The 18,503-nt window shown below is 34.1% G+C and overlaps 1 protein-coding gene across 10 annotated transcripts in view; it reads right to left on the reverse strand.

Annotated features, from left to right (window-relative positions):
• ORC4 (origin recognition complex subunit 4) overlaps positions 1-18,503 on the reverse strand; it is a 91,568-nt gene that overhangs the window by 5,175 nt on the left and 67,890 nt on the right. For all 10 annotated transcript variants that reach the window (XM_077956940.1, XM_077956941.1, XM_077956943.1 and 7 more), the window contains 6 exons: positions 15,611-15,762; positions 11,101-11,274; positions 6,137-6,223; positions 1,964-2,072; positions 1,065-1,160; positions 913-980 (listed from right to left, as the gene is read on the reverse strand). In XM_077956940.1, the coding sequence (XP_077813066.1) occupies positions 913-980; positions 1,065-1,160; positions 1,964-2,072; positions 6,137-6,223; positions 11,101-11,274; positions 15,611-15,762 (686 nt within the window). The remainder of the gene's footprint in view (positions 1-912; positions 981-1,064; positions 1,161-1,963; positions 2,073-6,136; positions 6,224-11,100; positions 11,275-15,610; positions 15,763-18,503) is intronic.

The following is an 18,503-nucleotide window of genomic DNA, read 5'->3' on the forward strand; positions in this document are numbered from 1 at the left end:
CAGTGGACTTGGGGATCCACTGTTTTAAAAAAGTTTCATTCCTTAAAATCCTCAAGAGCTGCACTGTCCACACTAGGCTACTCAGCATTTCAATGGTGACTCAATTTTTATTTAAACTTAAAAATGGATATTTAATTCTATTAAAAAATTCTGAGCATGTTTAGAACAATTTCAAAATGTAAATTTACTTTCTCAGCTACAAATTTTATGGAATCTAAACAGCAAGAATTTCCAGTGAATATTTAGGCCACTGAGATGTGCTTTGTAACTATAAATGTACACCAAATGTTAAAGACTTAATTCAAAAGAATGTAAAATACTTTGTTTTTCTATGATTATAGAATGACACATTTTTGATATGTTGAATTAAATATAATATATAATTAAAATTACACCTTTTTTCTTACAGGTACTAGAAAATCTAAAACTACATTACATGGCTCACATTATCTTTGTAGTGGACAATGGTAATCTACATGAAGTCCTGAAGTTGTAAAACTCATGACTCAGCCCTCAAATAACACTTTGTCTGTATCCCCTCACAGGCCAGTGAGATTTTGTCTTTTAAGTTTCTTAATGGCTCTTATTTTCATTTTTTTTCTTTTACTGCTGCGATTATAAAAGCCAATCAATCCTTGGGTTGGAAAGGGAAAGGTTGTATCACACACTATACTGAAGTTGTTTTCAGGATGCAAGTGCTATGAAGAGACAGCAGAGGGCAGTATACCTCCACAAACTAAAACAACTGGTCACTTCCTCAGATTTTTTCAAAATATTTCATTTTTAGATAATTGTTTTAAAAAAATCTCTATAATACTTAATATTTAAAAATGAAAGTGCAATTTTAATACATAATCAAATTGGATGTAAAAAATATACTTGTCTGTAGAAAAATAGCAAACTAAATCTTACCTTCATGACAACAGGTTTTTCAAAATTATAAACAGAATGTGCTTTCCTTTGAACAAACTTCTGAAACTCTGGGTAGAAAGCAATGACAACATTATACCTTCAAATAAGCAGTGGGGAAGAGTCAGAAAAAAGCTACTTAAGTCTCATCTCACCATTATAGACCATTTGAAAATTAAATGGCTCTTCCTCATAGATGTCATTTAAATGTTTCATTGCTATTATAAGACAGATTTCCAAGACTGATAGACCTATAGTAAAAGGGAAAAAAACTATCAGTTTAATGACACATAAGACTGAAAAAACTGTTCTCCAAATAGCAAAATACTTCATTATTGAAAATTCAAAAATGAGCAGCTACAAATTATTGAGAATTTAAATATAGTGAAAGATCTATGGTTTTGAGGGGTGAAGAAGGTCAAGATTCTAGATTTCAAATGTGTTCCAATCACTATTATCTATATAAATTTAAGTTACTTCACCTCCCTGTGCTTAGTTTTCCATATCTGCAAAATAAGGATATTTTTAAACTTTTAGAAATGTCACAAAGATTAGCGACAGTATTATTAAGCACTCACCATATGGCCCACAGTAAACAAAATAAACTTCAATTTTTATGTGACTTTAAATCACACAGGGCCTTTGGATAGGCTTTATCCAGAGACTTCCTAAACTGGAAATTATATCCAAATATGTGTATTCCTTTTTTCCCCCTGGAGAGGAAAAGGTTCATTACGTTTGCAAAAGGAAATAACGAACCCAAAATGGCTGAAACCCAGCGAATGCTCTTCAGTAGCTCTTGATACAATGATAACATCAGCAACGTAGTCTTACCTGGATTTCCAATGTGGCAAAAGAGGCAGAGTGTCAAATTTTTTTTTTCACTTTAAATGGGAGTGATAGTACCTTCAAAAGGACTAAGTTAAAGGCTATATGGATAGAAAAGTATTTTATCAAGTATTATGCCCATGTTTACTGTAATTTTAAAAACATTCCATTATCTAAATTCAAAGTTTTAAAAACCACAATTTAAAAAATAAGGCTGGGCTCTTACCATGTACAATATTTGCTTTTGAGTCCATGCTACACAGTTGACTTGCTTCCATTAGATCTATGGCAGTCATAAAGGGGTGTGATGCTGTTACTCGATTTAAAGTAAGCATCTAGGGAAATGTGGATCAGAAAAACAATTACGTATTTACATGGGCATTTTGGAGATACTACTGTGCAAAACTTCTGAATTTGTATAGTCAATTCTTAAGGGAGAGTAAATATTAATGCTGAGGAAGGTATTCTCAAATTCAGTTCTATTAAAATACAGTATTTCAATTTGTGTGTCACATAACTGCAGATGTAAAGCATAAAAGAAGTTTTTGCTGCTCTCTCTAGCCCATCCCACTTGCATAACTTGTTTACTTAATGTTCGGAAGAACAATATTTAAAGAGGAGTAGGTCAAGGAGAAGAAACTGAAAATAATTAAGAATACTTACTAATAAAAGCCCCAAACACAAGTCCAAAAGGCAGATCTATGCCTTGTTAACTTTTTCACCACCTAATCATCCAGCCACGTTAGTGTTAATTTACATAGCAGTTAGCTGTTTTATGTTCAGTTATACAAAAGAGAAAAAAAATAGCACATTTATACTCAGGAATAACTCCCCTTGAAAGCAGAGTCTACTTCTCTTGTGCTGCTTCTTTAGTTTCCAAAAATGAACAGAGGTCCTGGAGCAGAGCTGCTACTCAAGTATTTGAAGATTTCCTTTCTTCCTTATTTGTATTTTTCATAAAAGTTAAATTTGGTCATTTAGGGTTAGAAGATTTACCAGATAAAAATGCATGACCTCTCCTTAAATTTCAATTTCAAATAAACAATAGTTTCTTAGTATAAGTATGTGCCATGCAATATTTGGGATATAATTATCCAAGAAACTCTCTCCTCCACCTTAACCAGGGCGCAAGGCGCCAAGTGATTAGCTGGGCAAAGAGTCTGGCAATCCTTGTCCTTCATTCTCCTACTGGTTGGGACCTAGGATTGCCAGTGCTCCCTCTCTTTCTCCTTTCCTTTTTCCTTTAATTATGAATTCTGTTTAATTTTTATTTTTTAATTTCATTTTTCCATAAGTTATTGTCATACGGGTGGTATGGTATTTGGTTACATGAGTAAGTTGTTTAGTGGTGATTTGTGAGACTTCGGTGCACGCATCACTCGAGCAGTATACACTGCATCATATTTGTAGTCTTTTCCTCGCCCCACTGGAAAACAATGTGGAGATTCCTTAAAGAACTAAAAGTAGAAATACCATTTGATACAGCAATCACACTACAGGGCATCTACTCAGAGGAAAAGAGGTCATTATGTGAAAAAGATACTTGCACACCCATGTTTATAGCAGCACAAGTCACAACTGCAAAATCGTAGAACCAACCCAAATGCCCATCAATCGAGTGGATAAAGAAACTGTGGTATATATATACTGCGGAATACTACAGAGTCATAAAAAGGAACGAACTAACAGCATTTGCAATGACCTGGATGAAACTGGAGACTATTATTCTAAGTGAAGTAACTCAGGAATGGAAAACCAAACATCATATGTTTTCACTGATATGTGGGAGCTAAGCTATGAGGACGCAAAGGCATAAGAAATTTTTTTTTAACAAAGGCAACAGAGAATAATAAATTAAATATCCATGACTACTTTCCCTGTTTAAGAAAATGATCTTAGAGTCCATCTCCTCTGGACGGGACTCTACTCTTCCCCACATAAAAAAACCAAGCATGTCTATACTATTAGGTTGGTGCAAAAGTAATTGCCATTTTTGGCACTGAAAGTAATGGTAACTTTTCGCCAACCTAATACTGTGTACTTCTACATATACATGTATTATACAACAGAGTAATTTTCAACTTTTATATAAATACACTTTCACAACTCTCTTCACTGTGAGGTTTTATCCATGTTGAGGCAGTATCAATTCTGGTTTATTCATTTTTTTGTTATATTTCTTTGTATATACCCACAATTATTCATTTGCTAATTTCCCATTGACAGACATCTGTCATTTCTTTTTTTTCCCCAATTATAAACAAGACTGCAGTAAACAACCTTGGACACGTCTTCCTGTGCATTAGGTAACTAGAGTTTCTCTAGTATTAGTATGTTTCTCTAGTTAACTAATTTGCTAAATTACTCTCCAAAGCACTTACACATATTTATGTTGGCAGCAGTGATAAATATTAAGTCACAGTCACGATACCATCAAGCATAACCTTTAACCCTGCCACTAGATTGGCAAGAAAAAAAGTTTAATTGTAGTATTTCTCTGGTTACTGGAGAGGCCGAAAATCTGTAATCTATAATGAGCTTCCACAGTAAGACAATGACAACCAATAATGGGATGAGCTAAGAATATGAGTAAGCAGCCCTCAAAGTAGAATCCCATATGACAAAAAACAAGCCATTATTTAATTAATTACCATGAATTAAAAATTAATGGAAAAATGGCAGAACAATGGTCATTACTATTGACAATATGGAGGCAGAGATATTTTCCGGATGGAGATACATATATATACACACATACCTCCTCTAAAAATTACTCGTCCTCAAATTCCTTCATGATAAAGACAGTTGTTGCTGAAAATGGCAGTATGCTTTTGACAATAGAGGGAAAGTAAATAGGGATAAAAAGACTTAACTTTCCTCAGCAAAAACAGCAATGAGGAAAGAAAACTTGTATGTAAACATGGGTGAACCATACAGCCAAGTAGGACACAAACTTGAAGCCAGAGAGCTTTGAATTAAGTCCTGGCTTTGTTATCTACTAGTAATGTGACCTTGGGCAAGTTATTAAGCTTTAAGGAGCCTGAATTTCTTTAGGGGTAAGAATAAAAAATAAGATTATTCCAATGGTCAGACATAATATAGGTACTACTAGTATCTACAATACTTGGCTCATATGCTGGTCAATAAATGGTAGCTACTATCATTATTATTCTATCATTATTATTAAAAATGACTTTTCTGTGAAACCAAAACTATCTTCTCTTTCAAAGGTATCTGCCATAATTTTCTAGAAATATTAGACTAAAACCAAATTACTCTTAGTGAAGAAAGTTAATTTTCAGAACAATTAAGTACTTCTTGTTTGATACTGGTATTATGTAAGCTTAAGACATAATTACTTGGCAAAACATCATAACCAAGTAGGATTTATTCCAGGTATATAAGGCTGGTTCAACACTCAAAAAATAATGTAATCAAATATATCAACAGGTTAAAGAGAAATATGATCATGTGAAACAATCAAGAACAAGCACTTGACAAAATCCAACACCCATGTATAATAAACTCTCAGCAAATTACAAACAGATGAGGATTACCTCAACCTGATAATGAACATGTATTAAAAACCTATAGCTAACATCATACTTAATGGTAAAAGTTTGAATCCTTTCTTCCTAAGACTGGGAACAAGAAAGGATGTCCTCTCTCACTGTTCTAATTCAGCATAACACTGGAAATTCTAGTCATTGCAAAAAAGCAAGGAAAGCAATAAAAGGCATACAGATTGGAAAGAAAAAAAAAGTCACTATTTGTGAAAAATGTAATGGTCTACATCAAAAGTCCCAAGGAATCTATTAAAAAACCTCCTAGAATAAGTGAGTTCAGCATAGACTATAAGATCAACACACAAAAGTCAATCACATTTCTATATATTAAAGTGTATATATGTAATCAATCACATATTCTATATGTAATGAATATGTGGGAAACCAAAACTTCAAGCCACCATTTACAATTGTTCTAACAAATTAAATACTGGTATACACATTAAATAACTACATCATCTGTGTAGTAAGAGCTATAAAATGCTGATGAAAGTAATCAAACAAGAAATCAAATAAAAGGAGATATGAACCCTATTCAGAGATTGGAACACTCAATGTAGTGTTCCAATGCATGTCGATTCTCCCAAAATTTACCTACAGGTTTAATCAATTCCCATAAAAACTTAATTATCTAGTGAAAGACAGAAAATGATAAAAGTAGGCTAGGCACAGTGGCTGATGCCTGTGATGTCAGCACTTAGGGAGGCAGAGGTGGGAGGATGGCTTAAGGCCAGGAGTTCGCAACCAGTCTGGGCAACAAAGTGAGACCCCATCACTATCAAAAACAAAAACAAAAACAAAGCAACAAGCAATAAAACAAAACTAATACAAACCAATAGCATGTGTAATGACCGCAGGTTTTTGCTGATATTGAAATGCTTCTGTAGTACTTCTTGCACACTTCTATCTTCTGAGAGATACTAAGAGGGGGGGGAAAAGCCAAAATTGAGGAAAGATGTAGTTTAAAACCCAAATATAATCCTGTGCCTTACTGGTTGGTGTGCCTTATTAATGCTATCTAATATTAATTCATTATTAAATAGATGTTGGTCTTATTTGTAGAACACTAAAACCAAAATAAAGTTTCCAGTCTACTGATTTCCTTATCCTGTTCTTTACATTAATTCAATAAACACTATGATAATACAATCCTTGCTAACCCCAAATTCCTACTTGAATAAAGGAAACTACAGTAATACCAGTGAAATGAACAAAATGCAGCACAAAAACACAAGCACATGAGTTACTGTACCTAGGGAAACAAGGTAAAGCACTACAAATAATGCTTAAACTGGATGAGACAAGAGATTTAAAAAAGAAGGAAGAGCATTCCAGTTACAGGGAACAGCATGAGTAGTAGGAAAATCATCACATATTGGCAGAAAATGAGTAGTCACGTACTGGAGTTTCAGTTACTGGCAAAGTGAATGTACAAAAAGACAAAGGCAGAAAAACCTAATTGGAGGTAGCTGTCCAGACAAGAGGTAAGGAGGGTCTGAACTATCTGAGTGGTAATGAAGACAAAAGAGAATTAAGACACTTATAGGAGATATATCTGGTAGAGAATTAACTGGTAGCAGAAGAGAAGGAAGGGTTTGAAAGGTAGGAGATAAAAATCAAAGATAATCTATGGGAAACAAAATGGCCTGTGAAAAGTGAAATGTGCTCAAGAAATGAATCTTGGATTATCAATATTTAAGTAGTAGGTGGGAAAAGAGAAAAACTAAGAAAGTAAGAAAAATACCAAAGACTGGAAGAGAATCTAAGACAGCAGAGATCTAGAAAACAAGGGAAGAAAGTTTTAAGAGAGAAGTGGGGTTCAACAATATGAACTACTTTGTAAAATTAAGATATATTTGAGAAGAGGCTAATGGCTTTAGAAATTCAAAGGTCACCAGGGCCTTTTGAGAAAGCAACATCTAAAGAGGCAAGTGACTGCAGTATATTAGGGTTGAATGGAAGGTGAGGCACATTGGCATTGAAGAAAGGATTAGATGAAAAGAGAGTAAATTCAGAGGTAGCAGAGCCAAGAAAGGCCTGGAAAAGATCGACATAATTTTTCAAAAATTATCTGCATGGAATAAGAATTCTTTTTTCTTAAAAAAACAAACAAAAAACCCCAGAAAACTAAGCATTTCTGTATTTTCTAGAGCTGAATTACATGTCTTTACTTTGTCCACTCTAAGAAGACCAGATTCAGAAGTTCTAGTCTACTGGAATGAAATTTTATACTCTCAGGAAATATATTATTAATTATAGTTCCCACTCCCTTGCTATTGTTTCTAGTCTTTGTATTTTAAAGGACTTCTGGTTACTATATATATCTTTTTCTATCACAAACAGGGTAGAATTTCCTTGGAAGTACACAGGGTGAACATAAAAAAAAATAACTTTTGGAAATTAAAAAAAAAAATTTGTTTAGCTTTTCCACAGTTTTAAAATTGAAATATGGAAGATATGTGGCTAAATATCACAGGCAAACTATAGTCTTTGCTTCTGTAATCTGTAACTTGTAAAAGTTGATGTGGTAAAATCAGAGCACTTAGGAAAACTAAAGAAAATCCACCTGAGACAAAACTGATTTAAGAAATTTTCTCTGCAAGAATCAATTATTTTTAAAACCTGTATTTGCCTCTTTTTGACATGATGCTTCAAAGGTTAATCTTCTATACTCCATCTTCCTACTTTATCTCTTTATTATTAGTGGTTTGACTCCAGTCCCCCCTCTTTCTAAAAGCTATCACCTTCTTGCTTCTATAATTACTTACTCTGCTTTTTAAAATGCCTACCTTATCTACATGAGCCATTTAAACAAAAAAAAAATTGTCTAACATCGTTTATTATATTTTTAAATCCATCTTGATTCAAACACTATACCCTATTTGAGGATAAGGCTATTATCAACAACCACATGAGCTACAGTACTTTGGTAGATTTCATTTGAGGAGAATAAGGTATGATTCTTTTAAATGTTCTTTTTAAAGGATCTCTCTTATACTGCCATGCTAAGATAAGAGTCTACTCTGCTTACTTATTTGACTCATTTGAAGTAGGGCTAAAACAAACCTTCAAATTAGGCAGGATATCAAGGTTTCATCTTATCCTGAAGATATTTTGTGGATGAGATTCCATGTGTGACCTGTTATCTGTATCACTGCTATTGGCTTAATCTTGCCATTAAAAATAACTTCCTGGATAATCAGCACTAAGAGAAAGAATAGCTCCCTTAATGCAGCTACCACCCTACTCCACAAGGCAGGGACTCTGACCATGGTGCTGACAGATTTTTCAAGTGAAGCTCATTTTATTCACATACCAAAGAGAGGCATAAGATAATCAAGATAGGGGAAGAAAATATTAGAACTCAAGAGACACAAACACCAGTGATGCTGCTTCTACTTAATGAAATGGACTATTAAGACTGTCAAAAAGATGACAGGATAGTGCTCACATTCAGGGGATTTAAGGTCTGCAACAAAAGTCCAGAAAGTAGAGTAGTTACACTATTAACATATAGTTACCATTTCCTAAGTCATGCAGAGTTATACTTCTTCACCAGTAACTCCCAGCATCCTCTTTATTTACAGACCCACTTTGAGATGCTCAGAATGCAATACAGTTGGGAAGGACGGTGGATGGAAAATGGCACAATGCAACCTGAACCATGTAGTTAACTTAGGAAGATTAAGTGTGAGCAGGTATGGAAAAAATAAGAGCCCATGTAAAGTACAGAAATTTAAATACTATGAAAGACTACATTTGAATCTCTAAAACAGCCAGAAAAATATACTGGTGGAATAAGACAATCAGTTCAGGAGTTGTAGAAGACGAAAGTCTGTGAAGCACTGAAAAGTAGACCTAAAAGCTGAAGATCCAGAGGTCTGGTCCATACCAGACCCCGGTAAGAGGGGACAATGTGGGAGTACCAACTACAAAGAAAGTGCTCCTATAGATGGAATCCTATAATTAGAAATAGTATCAAAGACACTTGGCTCAGGTAATTGAACTATCCAAGTCTCAGGAATGATTAATTTGAGTGGAAGGGAGGATCCATACCTAATTATATCAAGGCATAGTATCTGAATTTTAAAGATAATGTGAGCTATTTTTACATACAATTATGTATAGTTGTATTAAGAAAAAGAACAAGGAATTATCAGTCATAACAATGGGAAAAAGTAATATAAACATATGTAGGCTTTGAGTCCTTTACGTAAAAACAATATATTTAGCATGTATATAAACTCTGCAATGTTATAGACCAAATAATTACTCCATAGTAGAAGGAAGGAGAATTGATATAGTCTTATGGGAAACTTCCACTGTTTATCATGTATTTTTTTGCACTGATTACATTTTGTTCAATAAACTTTTACGACTTTTTTAAAAAATGAAATGTGTCAAAATTAATAGTGCTTACATGAGCAGACTATATTTTATAATCAAAACAATAATCATTTAAAGAACAAACTAAATGCAAAATGCTTCCAATTTAGTATTAGTATGTAAGAATTCATGGTAAAAACACAATCTACTTGAGGTCAGGTGTGGTGGCTCACGCCTGTAATCCCAGCACTTTGGGTGGCTGAGGCAGGCAGATGACAAGGTCAGGAGATCGAGACCATTCTGGCTAACGCAGTGAAACCCCGTCTCTACTAAAAATACAAAAAATTAGCTGGGCGTGGTGGCAGGCTCCTGTAGTCCCAGCTACTCAGGAGGCTGAGGCAGGAGAATGGCGTGAACCTGGGAGGCGGAGCTTGCAGTGAGCCAAGATTGCGCCACTGCACCCCAGCCTGGGCAACACAGCAAGACTCCATCTCAAAAAAAAAAAAAAAAATACAATCTACCACTACTGCTTTAAAATAAAACAATCTTTTTTATAGAGTCACTGAATATAGACTGTGTAATTCTATTCAAAGATCTAATTATCCTTACCAGTATTTTAATATTATCAATCAATTTTTCCCAATTCCTTCAGAGCCAGGGACTCCATATTATTTTCCACTCTCACGAGGCCAATATTTTTTGAGATTCTACCATAAGGGACTTATTCATTAACAATGTTTTTCAATTAGGTTATTAAATACACATACACATGCATACTTCCTCCTTTCTCTTTGCCAACTGAAGCTTCTTGACAGCATAAGATTAAAATGCTAGTGTGTTGAGAATATTTTAAGCACAGGTAAATTTATAGTCTCAAAGGTGTGGCAAATCTTTAAAACAACATATGAACCTGCCTTTGTATCTAAGATTCTCAGGTCTCCAGGGACTGAGAGATGTGATCACCTAATAGATAATATAACCGGAGGTGCCACAGTCTGTGCTGCCTCTTAAGGCCCAACAAAGTAAAAGCTGAAATTGCTAATGAAAACTGGAAGAAAAAAAATCCACACAGAATAGGTATGAATCACTAACATTTATTTATCATTATTTACTATTTATTATTATTGCTAAATATGTAAAATATAAAAGTAAATTATGCAAATTCACTAATAAAATTATCTGAAATATAAACCACATATAGATAAAACTAAAGCCTCATTAAAGTTTACTTCAAACTAATAACATAAATCCTAAAGCTTAACTGTAATGTTCTTTTGAGATAGAACTTAGCAGATACGACATTTCAACTGTTACAAGAAAATTTTAAAAAAGCATATAATTTGTATTCCTGTAGCTTTATCCCTCAGCAATATTAGAAACTTTGTGTTAATTTACTAATTTCTAAAATTTGTGTTTTAATTGCTTTAAATCATATAGCAAGGAACATTTAGTTTTATTGCCTTTAAGTTACCTGAACATTTTCATTCCACTTCTCAGCAAAAAGCTTGTCTGGAAATTCTGCAGGTAGAGATAACTGTTCTTTAAATATTTTAACATACTGTGGAAAACCAAATGAATTCATTAAGTGTATCTGCCGGTGAGAAAATCTTGACTTCACTCTTTTTTCTAAGAGTTCCAAAATATCCTTAAAAACAAACAGAAATCTCTATAAGCAAGATGAATGTTTAAAAAAAAAAAAACTGTACCAATATTAGAGATATAAGTAAACTATCACCTATAATTAGTAATGTTTAGTCTATAACACATAATTAAACATTTAAAACATTTTATGCAAACTAAATAATCCCCCTCCAGGCAACTGCTGGCCTGGTGATGTCATGCCTTTTTCCTACCATGTTACTCTCAGCTAATCTGTAACATTCCAAGACCCAATATGATTGTTTAAAAAAACTGACTATATTAAATAGCTATATGTCACAGTAACAACAAGAGTGTCAGTAAGGAATTCTGTACATTCTATGAAGAACTGAGATTAAAAAATTAATAGCATGATAGGTAGCAGAAACCAACTTTAGGAGAGGAAAGTGCCAGAAATGCAACATGGCATTTGTAAGTTATCTTCCGGCTTTTTATTTTTTATTTTTATTTTTTATAGTAATGCTTTTAGACTTTATTTGTATTTGTACTATTTTTCCTTAGGAAGAAATCAGGAATCAAATTTACCGTCAAAGAACACTAAAAACCAAAGGATAACTAATATGTACTGCTTGCAAGGACATACGAAGTGTTCTTAAATGAAGAAAATACTTCCACAAAACTGATAGGCATTCAAACTATCCAAGATATCAAAAGCACAATAGGTAAGTTATCTTCCTAAGTCACATAAATTGCAGGAACTGTCATTCCTAAATCTCTTTTTAATATTGAACTTGAGGAATTTTTCAAAATATATTATAGTACACAGTATAATGTATATAATATATATAATTTATATATGTATATATACATCTACACATATAGTATAGTATAATATATATTATTTAAGTTACACTCCAAGGTATACAACCAAGACAAATGAAACCAGGTAACTACAAAAAAAGTGTATGTGAATGTTTGCAGCAGTACTATTTTTAATAGCTTCAGCAATGTAAACAACCCAAATGTCCATCAACTGATGAATGGATAAACAAAGTGTGGTATATCTATACAACAGAATATTATTTGGCAATAGAAAGGAATAAAGGGCTGATATATGCTGTAACACAGATCAACCCTGAAAACATGTTAAAGAAGCCAGTCACACAAAACTATACGTTGTATGATTCAAAAATTACTATACAGTCAGAAAGTGGATTAGTAGATTAGTAGTTGCATAGGGCTGTGGAGGGAACAGGGGATTTGGGGTGACTGCTAAAAGGTATGTGGCTCTTAAATTGTGGTGATAAATGCACAACTCTATAAATAAAAACCCTGTTAACTGTATAATTTAAATGAGTGAACTGTATGGTATAAATTACATCTCAATAAAGCTGTTTTAAAAAGCCCCCACCCCCAAATATGAACATGATGTCACTGTTGTTTACATTTCTTAAGATATTAAAAATAATACCGCTACAAACATTCACATACACTTTTTTTGTAGTTACCTGGTTTCATTTGTCTTGGTTGTATACCTTGGGAGTGTAACTTAAATAATACATATTATTTAAGGAATTACAGCTAATATAACAATTATATTAGGGAAATATATTTTTAGAGAGCCCTTATTTCCTAAAAATACATTCTAAAACACTTACTGATAAAATGATATAATGCCTAGTTTTTGCCTCAGAATAATACAGGAATTAAGGGAGATGTTGAGGATAAATAAAACTAGTCTGTAGTAATTGAATCTTGGCAAGGAGTGGAGAAGGGAATTCAGGGCTTATTATTTATTCTTTCCTATGTATATTGTTAAAATGTTATAGAATAAAGTTTTTTAAAAGGGGAGTAGTTTAAGCCCAGAACTATACATTTCCACATCTAGCAAGATGACTCTCATAATACCTAGGTCAAGAAATCATGATATAGAGGAAAGAATTCAAGTGATCAAAATGGGATCATGGTTAGTCTGGGAAGGAGGACAAGAAAGACTAACAGCCTGAGGTAGGAGGCGCGAGGGTGAATAAAAAATTTTGAATGTTTTTATGAGGTCAAAGAAAAGTATAGTGCCAGCATGAGAATTAAAAGAGAAGAAAGGTTATATTCAGAGATTCAGATATTGCACATTTATCTTCTATTAAGAAAGAGCTCTAGGTCACCCATATAGGTAGACAGTAGAAGTAATATCAATACAAGCAACAATTAAGACCCTAAATTTGGGAATGAAAAGAGATGCAAGTAAATAATGTCTTTGTAGTAGGCAGTAATGACAGAAGTTGGCAATGTGGGCATAAAGGAACTAGTAAAAACAAAACAAAACCAAAAAACAAAAATGGAATTACTCCCAATGGGGAAGAAGATGCTTGCTGGCAAAGTCACTACTCCCTCTATATATCTCTCCCTATAAACATGGATACACAGATAAAATTATACTTGAGGCCAGGCGCAGTGGCTCACACCTGTAATCCCAGCACTTTGGGAGGCCGAGGGGGGCGGATCACAAGGTCAGGAGTTTTGAGAGCAGCCTGGACAACATGGTGAAACCCCGTCCCTACCAAAACTACAAAAATTAGCCAGGCATGGTGGTGTGTGGCTGTAATCCCAGCTAGTCGGGAGGCTAAGGCAGGAGAATTGCTTGAACCCGGAAGGTGGAGGTTGCAGTGAGCTGAGATCACGCCATTGCACTCCAGCCTTGGCGACAGAGCAAGACTCCATCTCAAAAAAAAAAAAAAAAAAAAAAAAAGAAAGAAAGAAAGAAAGAAAAAAGATTACACTTGAAAGAACTACACAGTTGGAGAATTATATATATACACAATAAAAAAGGAACATCTGATAACACTGCTAAGAAGTTACTGACATTTTATTTGGTTCTTCATCGGGTCAACAACACTTGCCACAGCCGCTTCCACCCAAAGGAAGTTGTTTTTTTTTTTTTTTTTTTTGGCAAGAAGGAGGGTGCTTCTTTGATCCTTGTCATAGCCTGCTGCTTTTGGCAAGGAGGAATAAAGATATGTGGAGCACCAGCCAGTGATGTATGAGGGGAGTTTATACTAAAGCCATACATCATAAGCTCTAGAGCACAGGGAAAGAGGGGCAAATGACAGTGACTCTATAGAGAAACAGCACTGGAAGGAGGACTGTTAAAATACGAATTAGGAAAAAGTTTCACTTTTCTGAAAAGGAAAAAGGGCTGTACGAAAGGAGATGTGAATGTATACATGTGCCTGAATATGTCTGTGGAGAATGGAGGGGGAAGAGGATGGCAAGCAAGCTATGGAGGCACGGCAGTTATAGCATGAGAAAAGAGATAACTGTGCTATGGTATGGACGTGGTTTGTCCCCACCAAATCTCATGTTGAAATTTAATTGCCAGTGCAACAGTGGGAGGTCACTGGAGTGGACCCTCATGAATAGATTTAATGCCCTCTTACTGGCCTGAGTTCTTGTTCTCATGGGGATAGATTAGTTCTTGAGACAGCGAGTTGTTATAAATTGAGGTTCCAACTACCATCTGGTTCGTTTTTGCACATATCTGCTCCCCATTTGACCTTCCACCATGTCATGCAGCATGAAAGCCCTTGCAACAAATCCAGTGCCATGCCCTTGAATTTCTCAGCCTGCACAGCTGTGAGATAAATAAACCTCTTTTCTTTAAAAATTACCCGTCTCAGGTATTATGTTATAGCAACACAAAATGGGCCAAGGCACTCTTCAATGCCAGTTTATCTGAATTCAGTAAGGAAGTTCATGCTACGAGTGTGTAAGAAGGTAAACACAAAAAGGCCTGTATAGCTGTCCAAAGGTACACATGGTTCAATACGTACAGAGCCTTCACAAAGCAAAGTGATAGTGATATTGAGACTATAGTTAAAATCATTCTAAAATATCCCATGGAATGAAAAAGCCACTATCTACTGTCAGTGCTTGGTAGAATCTTTTCCATTTCTGGAGACGTGTACTTTGAAAGTTGGAATAGTATTATTTAGAGTTGATTTCAATCCTGTTCAAAATATGGAAAAAAAATCTTACAACAAAAACTATTACCAAGTTTTCTCAAATACTGGTGGGATTACTTAACTGCCTCATTACTTGATAATGTAGAAATTATATTTATTAGCATAATCTGATTTCACACTTTTTTCTTCAGTGATTTCACTGGGGGGAGGGAGGTATTCATTAATGGGCTAAGGTAACCATTAACCTGTTTTCCTAAATTTGAATTGAAAAGCAGGATAAATACACCAGGCACTGCTGAAACAAAATTTTTAAAATGCCTAATATAATGACCTAAATAAGTGAAAAAAGACTAGTAGTGTCAGCAATTAAGCTTGAATTTTAAAATATTATAATCAACTTTTTTAATGAAGAAAAAGACTTACCAATCTACATGTAAGGCCAATAACTGCTATTGGGGTCTGTGCAGACTGAGAAATGTCAAAAAGATTATAGAGAAGTGTTTGGTTTTTATGATGAGCAAAAAGATCAAATTCATCTAATATGAAGATCACTGGGCAACTGCTAGTTCGGTCACCTAAGATAAAATAAGAGCATTACATTATCAAGAAATTATATCCACCTTTCCTAAATTTCCAAACTATTTACTATATTTCAGTTTTTAAAACTCAATTCTACAAACATACTGATAGCCTACTTTGGGTAGGGGATTTACTGATGCATATATATTCATTCAACAGAAAAAAAATATTCAAAGGACAAAGACAGCCCCGACTGCTCTCAAGAAGTTCAGTCTAGGCTGGGCGTGGTGGCTCACGCCTGTAATCCTAGCACTTTGGGAGGCCGAGGCGGGTGGATCACCTGAGGTTGGGAGTTCGAGACCAGCCTGACCAACATGGAGAAATCCCATCTCTACTAAAAACACAAAATTAGCTGGGTGTGGTGGTGCATGCCTGTAATCCCAGCTACTCGGCAGGCTGAGGTAGGAGAATTGCTTGAATCCGGGAGGCAGAGGTTGTGGTGAGCCAAGATCGTGCCACTGCACTCCAGCCTCGGCAACGAGAGTGAAACTCCATCTCAAAAAAATGGTTCAGTCTAGGCCGGGCATGGTGGCTCATGCCTGTAATCCCAGAACTTTGGGAGGCTGAGGTGGGTGGATCACCTAAGGTCATGGGTTTGTGACTAGCCTGGCCAACATAGTAAAACCCCATTTCTGCTAAAAAAAAAAAAAAAAAAAAAAAAAAAAAAAAAAATTGCTACTTGGGAGGCTGAGGTAGGAGAATCTCTTGAACTGGGGAGGCAGAGGTTGCAGTGAGTCAAGATCACACCATTGCATTCTAGCCTGGGCAACAAGAGTGAAACTCCGTCTCCAAAAAATAAAAAGTTCAGTCTAGTTCCTAGACTCTAGTAGAGTTTGTTGTTGAGAAATGTCAAAAATCATTTAAATTACTAAAGACTATTATTTTTATAATTATGTGAACATAATTCTTATTTAATGATTATAAAATTGAGAAAGAGTTTTCTATATCTGCACAGAATGAAAACACTTTAGGATTAAAATATAAGAGGAGTTATTAATTAATGAACAAAACTAATGCTTTAAAAGAGAGTTGTTTAGTAGAAATACAAGGTACATTTCTTGTAGAAATACTTGTTATAAACAAACTTTTAGATTATAAAGTTCAACTAAAGCCACTTAAACTCCCTTTATGCACAACTTTTAGCATTTCAACTACAATGCTTTTCATTGGGAAAGTTCCACATCACCCTCTGGTTACATTTTTCTCACTTCAATGATGGAAACAACTTTAGTAAAAGAATCCCTTTTACCTTAGGCTTAATGCCTTTACATTTGTGTTAAAAGGTAAAACAAATATCTGATAAAAGAAAGACTTATTTCACACAAATAAATACAGTAGCCTAAATGATTTAATACTGGTATAAAACTAAAGGGATTACTCAAAAGTCTAGAAAGAGACCTATGTACTAATACAGAATTTTAGTATTTGATAAAACATTGCATTATACATCAGTGGGGAAAATCAGTCTATTCAAAGTTAGATCCCTACTTTACAGGTAAAATCAGAATAAATTCCAAACAAATTATAAATTATAAATATATATATTAAATAAAAAGATCAATGTTTTTATAATCTGAAGGAGAGAAAAAACTTTCTAGATAAACTTAACTACGTGGAAAACGTAAAACTTTAGATCATCAGAAAAGTCCAAACCAAACTTAAGGGAAGAGAAAAATAAAACACAAAAATTCCGATAAATAAATATAAGATAAACATTACCACAATAGGTCAAAGACCCAACAGGAAAGACAGTCGTGTGTCCCTTAATGACAGAGATACGTTCTGAGAAATGTATTGTTTGGTGATTGCATCATTGTACAAGCATCCTAAGAGTGTACTTAAACAAGCCTAACTGGTGTAGCCTACTAGACACCTAGGCTGTATGGCATAGCCTATCACTCCTAGGTTATGAACCTATGAGCATGTGATAGTGTAGGCAACTGTAACACAATGGAAAGTATTTGTGTATCTAAACATATCTAAACACAGGAAATGTACAGTAAAAATATGGTTTTATAATCTAATAGGACCACTGTCACATATGTGGTCTATCATTGAATTAAAGGTTGTTATGTGGCACATGACTGTACATAAACCAGGAAATTTCAAAGGTCAATAAAAATATGAAATGACAAGCATCACCACTAACAGAATTATGCAAATTAAACAAAGAACAAAATTATTCAAATTAAACTAAGAGATGAAAGTTTTTCTATTATATGGGCAAACATAAAAATAATTGTTTTTGAGGTTGTGAAGAAAAAGGTATTATCAAATATTTTTACAAAGTAAACCTTTAGTTTTTAAATGTCTTTTAAAGACGGTGCCTTTCAACCCAGAATTCTACCCACAGAAATTCCAGGAAATATCTGGATGATCATCTAAGTATCTCTTCTTAATTATAAAAAATTAGAAACAAAAGTCCATAATTGGTGATTAATAAATAGCACCTTATAAAACAAGATGAGAACCATAAAAATGATGCAGATCAAAACTTGCTGATTACAAAATGATAGGTAAAATTTTATTGTAAAAAGTTACATTTATCTCCATCAATAATATACTGATATAAACATCATCAGTATATACAGTATATTATACTGTATATATTATTGAATAAAGAAACCAAATGCTAATTGAGATAATCACTGTTATAGTGGTGGGAATACAGTGATCATTCTTTTTAATGTTTCTGTATTTTGAGAGTTTTTCTTTTGGCAAAAGCTTGTATTACCTT

The sequence above is a fragment of the Macaca mulatta genome, chromosome 12 (genome assembly GCF_049350105.2).
Source record: "Macaca mulatta isolate MMU2019108-1 chromosome 12, T2T-MMU8v2.0, whole genome shotgun sequence".
Taxonomy (NCBI): Eukaryota; Metazoa; Chordata; class Mammalia; order Primates; family Cercopithecidae; genus Macaca; species Macaca mulatta.